Here is a 12,784-nt window from a genome sequence, read left to right on the forward strand (position 1 = left end):
TTTATGCTTTGATTAGTGCCATGGTTTCCAAAAGTGTGTTCCCTTACAATCACCAACAGCATGACTTGGCATCTTGCTGCAACTGAAGGCTCCAGGATTCACCCCCAAATTTTTCACACATTGCATCAGTTTCATTTTAGAAACCCCTCATTGAGGAACACAAGAATTTGAGAATGAGTAGTTTAGTGCAAAGTCTCCTATAATACCTGCACAATCTATCCTGATTATGCCTACTAGATTAACTTACTTACAACCTTCATTATTGTCAGGTCTCTGCTCCAGAACCATCAGTGGCGCCAATTCCCTAACCCATAAAGGTTAAACCCTCTACCTTGTTTTTAAAGCTTTATCATCTGTCTCTACCTTCTCAAACTTGTCCCCACAAGATTCCCCAAGATGCTCTGCATTCTACCTGTGATGTAATTTATTCACTTTCTAATCAACATATCTCTGAGTATAATACCTGCCCATGTCCACCCACCCATCTTGCTACAAAAAGAGATGGATTAAAACCTTAAGAATTCCTGAACAGGGGCTGGGGATTTAGCTCGGGGCATAAGCACCTGCCTTGCAAGCGCGTGGTCCTGAGTTCGATCCCTGGTACCAATTTGAAAAAAAAAAAAAAAAAAAAAAGAATTCCTGAACTGTGAAAAGTAGCTGGGTCCCCTCTCCCACATAGAATCAAAGATAAACATAATGCTTTGCTGTCAGAGAATTGTGTGCATATCAAACAAATGATTGATTCTTTCATATAGTTATTGGCTTGATGCTGAAAAATATATTTGCCAAATTCATTTTCAAAAGTGATTTTTAGTATCACCCTGCTTTGCTAAATATTCCAAATTTGTGTTAAGAATACCTATTTATTTATTCAGTTCTGACTTTGTGGAACCAAATCCTACCCATTATTGTGTGTTCTGTTTTTTTTTTTTTTTTTCTTTTTTCGTTTTTTTTGTACCAGGGACCGAACTCACGACCTTGCACTTGCCAGGGCAGGTGCTTATGCCACTAAGCTAAACTCCCGGCCTTTGTTCTGCTCTTTTTAAAAGGAAAATTGGACAAATAAGTGAATGAATGAGCAGTATTGTCTGCTCAACCAGTCACAGAGAAGGTGTTTTATTTTTTGTCTTTTTTCGGCCTTCTTTTACCTGTATTGTACCTGATTTCAGCCTCCCTGTTTATTGTCCCTCTGACCATGAAGTGTTTTGGGCAGCTTACCAGAGTAATGAATGTAATACTCCCTCCTGAAATGCTTAGACACAGTTTTCAGAACCCTTTCAGCCAGCAAGCACCTGCTGAATCTTTACAAGAAGGTAATAGTGTTCATATGCGTGGGACTCTGTGCCTAAGTAAAGACTTCACCTGATATTAAGGTATTTCTCAAACTTTTTTAAAAAAGTAAATCATATTAGTGCCCAATATTTGAACATCTTTTATAAATGCAGCCCCAACATAGATTGCAAATACCTAAGAGCTTTTAGTGAAAGTACTTCTAATTAAGAGTTTTTTTCCTATTTATAAGTAACTTGTAAACCTCTAGCTTAGTAAATAATGCATTTGACCCGCAAAAAATGATTCCTTGGGGCTGAAGTTTTTACTGGATAATTAAATCTGCATCATCTGTAGCACTCTGCAAAAATATAGACATGTACACATTTTTAACAACTGTGTAAAGAATATATATCGACAGGCTGTGACCATCTGTCCAGTAACTGCTGCATAGACACAGCTCAGACAGACCCACTGAAATTGCCCAGTCTTTTTCTCTCCTATGCACATTAATCACCCCCCCCCCCAGAACTATGATTTTGCAGCCCCTAAGACTCACCCCTCATAAATGAGCCTGAAAGGTTCCTGATGTCAGGAGTGCCTGCTTGCCCCAGGGGCTTGCTGGGATTCATGCCTTGTTGTTCGTTGTCCATGGTGTTTTCTGGGCCAGCAAGTTCCACACTCTACTTCAGTTGCTTAGGAAAGTCCAAATTCCGTGCTTCTCATGCCCCTGGGAAATTCCAGTTCTGTGGATGGCTGAATTACACACGTGGTGGTCAGACAGTCTGCAACAGAGAACAGTACAGGCAGGGTAATTTGAGTATTACCTGTGGTCACTCACACACACGCGCACACACACCACCCAGCAAGCTGGAGGCTGGCCAAAGCCCACAACAGCCCCTAAGCCTTAAGTCTGCTAAGTTGCTGATGTCATATCCTTTCTAAAACTGAGACCAATCGGTGAGGAAGCCTTGGAGTTTATCAGGAAGAAACCTCAGTTTTTAAACTTTTAAAGGACGAAAGGAGCAGGGTGGGGAGGGGGTAAAGGAAACAACTTGTTTGCTGCAAAGTTATTCACTGGGTTGAACTCTGCTACTTGGAAGCCTCATGGGGCTAAACTAGCCCCAGCACCCAAGAGCTGAGAAAGCTGGTGCTGCAGCAGCCTTGTGAATTGCCTGCACAGCACGCCTTGGTCATCTACACATGTGGTTTCAATTTTGCTAGGATTGTCTTATGGAAAATGTGTCTATATGTTACAAAAATGAACCATTTGGAAAGAACTTCTATTTTATTCCTTTTAGCCACAAGGAATTTAATAATTGTCCTATTATACTCTTGCTCTACACATTTTGTTTTATCTTCAAAATAAATAATGAATAATTGTGATTGGAAAAATGGATTGCAGGGGGTATGGGTTGTGGAAGAGACCTGCTATCTTTCAACTGTTAATTACACACAAATGTTATTTTGTTAAGATTTCATTGATTTGCCTATACAAAATATTCTAATATTCTGTATTTGGGCTATTCAATTTCTAGTTTTCACTTTCCACCACATCCATGTGTGCTTATTCAGGCTGACAGTCATCTTTAGACTTCCACTGCTCCTATCTGCCAGATGGAAGAGGATTTTCCATCCTCACTGGATAAGGCTCTGAGTTACTCTTCAAGCATTATCTGGTGAGGAAATAATTGTGGATTTGTTTTAATGCCAAAGTTGTAGTCGCCTTTTTTAGGTTAATAGATACTCAGTTAAAACATTTGGTAACCATCATTAACAGTATAAAGACTATCCTTCACATTTTACAATGCATTATGTATGTGATATATATGTACAAGTATCCCTTTATGTTTTCACTTAAATATAGTTATCATAATTTTCTGATACTGTATAGCTATTCTGTCTGGAAACCCTCCCCAGCTCAGCTTATATGGCTATGCTTCTTTATTCACTCACTACTGCAATCCGTATTATGCTAGAAGTATTCACTTTGTCTCCTAATGATGCAAGAAGAATGCTGTCATTTCTTTTGCTACATTTCCACTGCAGTTCATATTCATGTACATGTGACTTTGTAAGCATATTAAAATATTTCTGTGAGAGGGATTCCTAAGAGTGTAAACGCTAAGCTAAATGTATGATCTTATACATGTGATAAATTCTATAAAAAGACAGAGACTCATGAATCAGTGCAAGTAAAACTGGGAAGTCTAAATAAGATTAGTAGCTTGTATGAATGTTGATTTCCACTTGTGATATTGTACTATATTTTTTGCAAAAGGTTGCCATGGGAGAAAACTGATCTAAGTGTCAGGGGATCACTCCATACAATTTTCAGAACTGCTTGCATCTATAGTTATCTAATACAAGTTTTAACCTAAAACAGAAACTTTTAATTTTATGAATTAAAAATTTTTATGCTGCCAAATTTTCTTCCATCTCTAGTATAGAATTAGCTGAGAAGGCCAAAAACATACAGATTTTTCACTATCAGGACATACTTAGAGAATGATTTATATTTGGCTTAGAATGAGAATTTTAGTCTCAACCTGGTCTATAAGAAGGAGTTAAACAGAAGGCATGAGGAGAAAGTTGGATGCTATTGCCACTCTTTTCCAACAAAATCTTCACAGCATAGTTTCTTTATTTACTTTTACTTGAATTCCAAAAGGATAAAGTTTTCCATATTCAAATTTATGCTCCAGAACGACAGTAAAGGGTTCTCAGGTTGTTGCCTCACAACTTGGGAAGGAACTCATTAGCTTTTAATTGTTGATTATATTTATAATGTTACTCACCACTAATGAATAGGAGGGTAGAAGCTGAATTTTTAAAAACTGTTTAACAACAGTTATTTACCAGAGAATTTTCATGCTTTTTAAGTACTAGGATGGGGATAAAATTAAACTGCATGTGTTTGAACTGTGGTTATAGAGAAACATGGTGTCTCACTGCAAGCCACAAGAGAAGAACAATCATACTAACTTCTGGTCCAACTTGGGAGCCCTCAGTGTGTGTCTGGGTGTTCAGTGAAACTGGCTCAGGTCAAATAGGAAAAAGGAATGGCCTTGTGCAGCAAATGGTAGAGTGATAACCATTACCTACCAAGGACATTGCTCAGAAGCCAGGGCCTCCGCACCCCCTCACTTACATGTCCTTAAGGGTCACCTCACTCACGGATCCTAAGACTCTTGGCCTCTAGGATCTTCCTCATGAGAAGCTTTAGAAATCACTCCTAAACAAAATTGGTCCAGGCACTGAAACCTCCAGTCACTCCAGCCAGCAATTTTTCTAGCACAAAACCTTTCCAACATAAGAGATCCACTTCTCTGATAAATTGGAATGCTCTGCTGTCTCAGACTGAAGTCCTATCTTTTTCAGTTGTTCTTGTAGGACTGGCTCTGTGCACTGAGCTCTGATGCTGCTTTAGAGAGCAGTCCCTCATTCCTAATCCGTGGAGCTCTACAAAGAGATTCAAAGAAGGATAAGTTTCATTCTTATTTAATTATTATGCTTATTAGTAAATGTGTGCTGGACACAATAATTACATTTATCGAGGGGAGTTAGTACATGTAACACATCTTAACACTTTTTACTTTCTCATACCCTCTCCTCCTCCTTTCTCTCTCCATCTCCTAGCCTCTTCTCATCTGTGAAAGATCTATTTCTCTGTTTGCTATTATCTATTTTATTATTTTGCTTTTTACTTTTGGGTTTCTTATGTAAAAGAAGCCATGTGATACTTAAGCTTGTGTTCTGATGTTTCACTTAATATTGTGGTGCCAAGATATATCCTTTTTATAACAATGACTGAAATTTTATCCTTCTTTATGTCAGAGTAGTCCGCCATTGTGTACAAACACGATATTTTTTTTACCTACTCATCTGTTAATGGATATGTTGATGCTTCTAAAATTTAGCTATTATGAGTTCTGCTGCTGTAAAAATGGGTATCTATGTATCACTGTAACACAATGTCCTTAACACTTTCAGAAAGATACTTGCAAAAGGAATATCAAAGTTGAATGGAATTTGTACTTTTGTTTTTTGAGGAATCTCTATACCGATCTTCATAGTTGTTGTACTAGTTTGCATACCCATCCACAATGTAGGATTCATTTTCCCCCACAGTCTAGTCTCTATTTGTTATTGTTTGATTTCTTCATGATAAACACCGTGAGTAGGATTGAATCTCATTGTTGCTTTAATTTACAACAGTGAATCTAATATTCAGAGATATTAAACATCTTCATGTGCTTATTGGTCACTTGTACTCCTTCTCAAGTGTCTGTTCATTTCAGTTGCTCATTTTTTAATTTTGTCTTTTATTTTGGATGGTCTAATTTTTTAATTGCTTCATATATTCTAAACACTAGTCCTTTAAAGAGTAGCTGGAAAAATTTATTCCACTTTATAACTCTTCTCAGCAATATATTGGTTGTCTTTTTTGCTAGGCAAAAATATTTTAATATAATATCTCATTGTTGGTTCTTGATATTATTTCTTATATATTTGGAGTTGTGCTCACAAAGTCCTTGCCTACGTGTTTCTGTTTTATTTATTGATTTAAATTTTATTTTAAAGATAATAAAACAAAACAGAATAAAGCAATTCAGAATAGAACAATGTAAGCAATACAGGACTTCAAAACAAGACAACAGGAAATCAACAATGGCTACCATAATGTCTCTCATTTTCTTCAAAATAGCTGTCCATACCATCACATGCAATAAAATCAAACAAAACAAAACCAATCAAAACAAAAGAATGAAAGTGTTACAGGACTTCAAAACATGATAACAAGAAATCAACAATGGTTACCATTATACATCCCATTATCTTCAAAATAGTTAGCTGCCCATACCATCAGAAACAGGAAAGTCTAACAAAACAAGACAGAATAAAACCAAACCTAACAAAACTATGACAATGATACAAGAATTCAAAACTAGATAGTAGGAAATTAACAGTGGTTACTATTTTCCCTTTTTAGGCATTTCCTATCACTTTCATAATATCTCTTGTGCTTTTTGGATCCCACTAATTTCTTCAGTTTTTTTATGCTAGAGAGATTACTCAATGTTCATCCATAAGAGTCCAAACCATTTCACCTATAAGCATGATCTCCAGTTGCATCCACTTACCTACAAGAGCCTATAGATTATACTTTATAACTCGGTAGCTTTTGATTGTATGAAAATACATGTATTTCTTATCCATTCTGCAGTTGCTTTTTTCTTGTCTCCTGTCACATGGAACAATTATTTTCTCTCCTTTGATTTTCAGTCTATGAATTTCCTTTCCAGTTAAATGTGTTTCTTATATACAGTATATTGATGAATCTTGTTTTTTCATCCACTCTCTCTGTGTTTTCTCTTTATTGAATTGAGGGCATCTACATTAATGGTTACAAACAGCATATGTTGGTTCATCTCTGCCATACTATTCTACAGTTGGCCCTCCACTTTTCCCCTTCATTCAATTGCCTGTCTTGTTTGGTGATCCTTCTCTGCTGTTGTTCCTGGAATTATGGTCATCTTGATCTCTCTCTATAATACCCGTAAGCACTATTTTGTAAGCACTATTTTGATTTGGTGGTCATTAATTCCTTTAGTTATTCTTTATTATGAAAGTATCTTATTTTTCCATCTTTTTTATTTTAGAAAAAGGGTAAAACTAGGCATAACAAAACAGAACAAAGAAGATCAGAAGAAAACAATATAAGTGACACAGATTTCAAAGCAAGACAACAAGAGATCTACAGTGGCTGCCATAATATATCTTGTTTTCTTCTAAATGGTTGTCTATCTACACACACGATAAATTCATGCAAAACAAAATAGTATAAAAATGATAAGAACAGAGTAATGAAGGCATTACAGGCTTTCAAAACCAGACAATATGAAAATTAATAATGGCTGCTATAATGGCTCTTGTTCCCTTCAAAATAGCCGTGCATACCCTCATGTATATTGAAATTAAACAATACAAAACAGACTAAACCCACTCTGAACAAAGAATATAAGCATTACTGGATTTCACAGCATGACAATACGGAATCAGCAATGGATACCATAATATCTGTTTTTCTTCAAAGTAGTTGTTCATTTTATCACACATAATATAATCAATTCTCATAAACTGTTTAGAGAAATTCTAGGCATGTATAAGCCTCTACATATATACCTATCGTTTCTACATTAGAAGGAAAAACAAAACAAAAAAAAAACCCATAATACTAGAAAAATAAGAAACAAAAAAGACAAACAAATAACAATAGCAAAGAGCCCAGAAAGATAGTTTTTCAGGATACATCAATCTGGGTTGGAAGTTGTTTTCTTTCAAGATTTGAAACACTTCACTCCAAGCTCTTCTTGATTTGATGGTGTGTGTTGAGAAGTCTGCTATGATTCTGACTGGTTTTTCTTTATAGGTGACCTGTTTCTTTTCTCTAATAGTTTTTAATATTCTGTTCTTGTGCCGAATTTCTGGAATCTTGGTTATCATATGTCTGGGTGTAGGTTTATTTTGGTTATAGCTAGTTGGAGTTCTATATTCTTTGCTTATCTGCATGCCATTTCCTTTTCCCATATTTGGGAAATTTTCTGCTATTACTTCTGTAAATAATCTTTTTATTTCATTTGTGTTGACTCCTTCTTTTTGGATATCTATTACTCTTAAATTATTTTTCTTTGCATTGTCTTGAAGCTGTTGAATTGTTATTTCCTGATTCCTTGTTATTTTTAAGAAATCTTTTTGTTCATGATCACTAGCTGTGATCCTGACTTCAAGGTCTGAAAGTCTATCTTTAGTTTCTTTCAAGTGGTTTCACCAGCTTTCAATCAACTTCTTAATTAGCTAGATATCTTTTTGAATCTGTTTCATGCATTGTAATTCTTCCTATATTGTACATTCAAGGTTTCCATCATTTTCCTATGCTCCTCTTTTTATCCATGTCTTCTTCAGATATGTTCAGCAATTCTTTCATTATGCTTATGACTCCTTCTTTTACCTGAGACATTATTTCTGATCTGATTACTTTTACAGTCTCATGAAGTCATTTCTTTACTTCAGTTGCTATTCTCTCAGGTGTGTGACTTCCATTTTATTCTATGACTATACCTCCCAGACTTGTTGTGTGTGGGATGTAGGTCTGAGATTGCCTTTTGTTCCTCATTCATGACAGTCTCCTGGGTTCCTCCCAACAAGCCGGTTGTGGGATCCCAAGCACTTCCCATATTGGCTGCCTCTCCATGGTGTGGGGGAATTGGACAGAAACCTGGATTTCTCAGAACTCAGGTTCCCAGTGAGTTAGCAGGGCATAGGGTGGGCTTCTCTAAAACTGTGCTGCTACACTGAGGTTTCCCAAATGGTCAGGGGTGGATGATGGCAGGGCTTCTTTTCTCAGACTGTGTGTCCACACCAGAACTTCCCCAATGGCAGCAGGCACACGGGGGTGAGTTTGTCTGATTCTCTTGGTGGACGCTGGCTGCCCAAATGAAACAAGGGTCTCCAATGGCTGCATCAGCATGCAAGGGTGAACCTGGCTATGTCCCTGCCAGTACTGGCTACCTGCAGGAAGCAAGGCTTCTGATGTTGGCAATGGGTGCAGAGCTGTGGATCTGGCTCCATCTCCCTGCCTTCACTGACTCTGTGTTTCTGTTTTAATATTTAGGTCTTTGATTTTAATTTTATTTTAGTACATGTGAGAGATATAGGTCTAGATTTAGTCTTCTGGCTGTGTATAATGAATTTCCCCAGCACCATTCATTAAAGAGGCTATCTTTCCTCCAGCATATATTTTCAATCCTTTTATCACAAATCAGATGACTAAACATGTCTCGGTTGTTTCTACATCCTTTGTTCTGTTCCCTTGATTTGTATGTCTGTATTTGTGCAAGTACAATGCTGATTTTACCATGGTAGCTTTGTAATATAACTTTAAATCTAGGATAGTGATGCCTCCTGCTGAACACTTGTTGCCCAAGATTGCTTTTGTTAGTCTAGATCTCTTCTAGTTCCATTAAATTCATGACTTGTTTTTAAGTTTGTGAATGCTGTTGGTATTTTGACTGAGATTGCAATAAATCTATATATGTTAGTTTTTATTTTTGGCCATTTTGACCATATTAGTTCTGCCTATCCAGGAACAAGGGATATCTTTCCATTTTCTGATATACTGTTCAATCTTCTTTTTCAGAGAGCTGTATTTTTGATTATAGAGGCTTTTCACTTCCTTGTGTTAAGTTATGTATATTTAATTTTTTGTAAAGCTACTGTAAATGGTACTATTTTCCTAATTTCTATCTTGGTGGAATTATTGTGCAGAAATCATACTGAATTTTACGTGTTGATTCTGTATCCTGTTACCTTGATGAATTTATTAGTTGTGGGAGTATTTTGGTCTTCTTTATAAATGATCATGTCATCTGTGAAAAAGGATAGTTTAACTTCTTCCTTCCCTATATGTATCTCTTTTATTATTTTCTCTTTTCTGATTGCTTGGGCTAAAATTTGGAGTATTGAACAATACTGGTGATAGAGGATATTATTGTTTTTATTCTTGATTATAGAGGAAAACCTTTCAATTTTTCCTGCATTTGAAATACAGTCCTCATATACTTAGTTTCTATAAGGTTTTATTACAAATGGATGTTGGATTTTTGTTGGGCCTTTTCTGCTCCTACTGAGAAGATCATGTGATTTTTGTTCTTGATTTTGTTTAAGTGATATAGTACATTTTTTGATTTATGTATACTGAGCCATCCTTACATCCCTGGAAGTAAGTTCATGATATATAATCTTTCTAATGATTTTTTGCATTCTGTTTGCCAGTATCTTATTGACAATTTTTGCGTCTATGTTCATTAAAGAGATTGGTTTGTGGTTTTCTTTTTTAGTTGAATTCTTGTCTCGTTTTAGAATCAAGAGTAATGCTAGCTTCCAGGAATTGGTTTGGCAGCTCTCCTTTCTTTTCAATTTCATTAAATAGCTTGAGGAGTATTGCCATCATATTTGCCAGTGTGCATAGAGACTAACAAATAGGAAAAATGTAACTGCAAGGAGTATAATATAGACATACAGTAAGACTGAATGTGTAGATGCTGCCCTAACCAGAATACAACATTTCAACTAACCACACCAACCTTTTTTTCTCATCTACCATTATTTCCCTCTTCAAACCTCTCCCTTAGTGTCTAACACCTCATTCAGTCACCTCGCATTCTCCCAAACCTATCTCACCTACCTCACCACAGAATCACCACAAATAATAAAATACCATAATGTACATAGTGAATAGACAAAGGGAGGAAGTATAACTACAAGAACTATCATATAGAAGGTATGTATGCTTCAATCTGTGGATGCTGTCATAACCAGAAGTAATTCTTTTGGCACATAAGGATAGAATTAAAAAAATCATTTATAGGAAGTAAGAAAAAGAGTAAATTCTAGCACTGAATATAAAAAGCTTAAAATTATTCACAGAAAGCAACAGCCTATTAAAAGCCTAATAAGCCACAAACTCTCCTCACTTTTCCACCCCCAATCTACAGCAACCTCCTCCCACAAAACAAGGGGAAGAAGAGGAGACCATAAATAATTAAATATATATACAAATATAAATGTACACATATACGTACTTATATACATTATATAGTTATATATAAATGTATGTATAAATTACATAAATCACTATATATTATATATACATTATATATTATATACACTATACATTGTATATAATTATTATATATGCTATGAAACACAGATACACATATGAGAATGGAAAAAACAAGGATATAGAAGATCTCCATCCTTCCAACTCTCCCAAGGCATAAACAGGATCACAAAGGAAGGAAAAATCAGATTCTAGGGCTGGGGATTTAGCTCAGTGGCATAAGCACCTGCTTTGCAAGCACATGGTCGTGAGACTATTGTACAAAAGAGAGGAAAAGAAAGTGCTCTAAACTATATAACTGCATGTATATTTAAGTGTATAAGATAGAAAATGATATCACAGAGTTTTATTGGATCATTGAACAGAACTGTTTGCAGTATCATTGTTGGAATGTCCACTCTACAAGCTTTAATCTTGTGACTTGAACAATTATTTTTAAGATGGCAATATGTAATCCATTAACTAGTGATTTCCTACTGTTCATTTTTTCTTCTGTAAATCTGTATAACTTGTACCCTTTCACTTTTTTTTCTTTTCTCCTTAAATTAAAAAAAAAAATCCCCGGAACCAATAAAAAAAATCAGATTCTAGGAAGCAGAAATATATGAAACAGCTCATAGAAGGGATGAAGAGAATAGATGAGCTCAAAGAGGAAAGAAATGAACCAAAAGTTTATAACAGTTTCATTCAATATGCCCAAAGTGAATTTTGAGCAAATAGGTTAAAAAAACTGGACTAGCTAACAAAAAGAGTTCAAAATTTTAATAACAGATTCCATAAGGATTTGGAATCCTCAAAATGATGTTAACTTAAAGTACCAGAAATTAAAAAAAAACTGTAAAGAATTCATACATTGCAGAAATGGCCAATGTCAAGACAGAGTACCCAATATTGAGGACAAAATGGTGAATTATGATACAGAGCTCAAAGTAGCTAAAAGGAAAAGAAAATAAGAGATCCTGCAGCTACTATGCAAAAGCAAGATGAATTTAAGGCTATTTGGATTTAGAGAAAAAAATAGAACACAGCACAAATGGATTGAATAACAGAGATCACAGAGAAAAATTTCTCAAGTATAAAAGAAAAGAGTTTAAAATACAAATAAGCAATGCTCATAGAACACCAAACAATTATGAGAAAAGGAGCTTGCCTCAGCATATTCTTATTAAACTAGCACATACCCAGCCAAAAACACCCCAGAATTTTAAAAGAAGCCAGAGAAAAACAAAAAATCACATATAATGATAAACCAATTAGAATAACTGACAATTTCTCAACACAAACCCTAACGACCAGAAGGGCTTTGAGTGAAGTATTTCAAACCCTAAGAGCAAATAGCTTCCAAACCAGATCAACTTACTCAACAAAGCTATCCTTCAAAATATATAGACAAAAAAGTATTACCATGAAAAAGAGCAGCTCAGAAGATATATGAATGCTAAATAAAACTAGGCAAAATACTTAATAATCTTGACAGAAACAATGACTTGAACACAGATAAAAACATAGAGGAATCTAGTGAAGTCAATGGATAAATAGCAACAGAATACATGAGGAAAAGAAAACAAAGGATACACCAACAGATAAATGAAGACATGATAGTAAATAACCAACTCATCTCAGTAATATCACTCAATGTTAACAGTCTTGACTCTTCAAGTAAAAGACGCAGATTGACAGACTGGATCAAAAACTGAATCCTAATATCTATTGAAATCAATTTTGGGTAGCAAGAGCAAAGAAGGAAGCACAGCAAAACCTGACTTCAAGCTATATTCTAAAGCAATAGTGATAAAAACAGCATAGTACTGGAAAAAACAGACATGTGGATTA

At 35.4% G+C, this 12,784-nt stretch overlaps 1 protein-coding gene across 2 annotated transcripts in view; it reads right to left on the reverse strand.

The window, feature by feature from the left end:
• Positions 1 to 12,784, reverse strand: part of Asb9 (ankyrin repeat and SOCS box containing 9) — a 41,380-nt gene that overhangs the window by 26,284 nt on the left and 2,312 nt on the right. The window contains exon 2 of one of the 2 annotated variants that reach the window (XM_063242738.1): positions 1,829 to 2,054. In XM_063242738.1, coding sequence (XP_063098808.1) covers positions 1,829 to 1,922 — 94 coding nt within the window. In that variant the 5' untranslated portion in view covers positions 1,923 to 2,054. Of the gene's footprint in view, positions 1 to 1,828; positions 2,172 to 12,784 lie in introns of those variants that run through there. The other variant, XM_013144873.2, reaches the window with a different exon arrangement.

Source organism: Cavia porcellus, unplaced genomic scaffold, assembly GCF_034190915.1.
Source record: "Cavia porcellus strain 051 isolate PalLab524CR breed Dunkin Hartley unplaced genomic scaffold, mCavPor4.1 scaffold_33, whole genome shotgun sequence".
In the NCBI taxonomy this organism is placed as follows: Eukaryota; Metazoa; Chordata; class Mammalia; order Rodentia; family Caviidae; genus Cavia; species Cavia porcellus.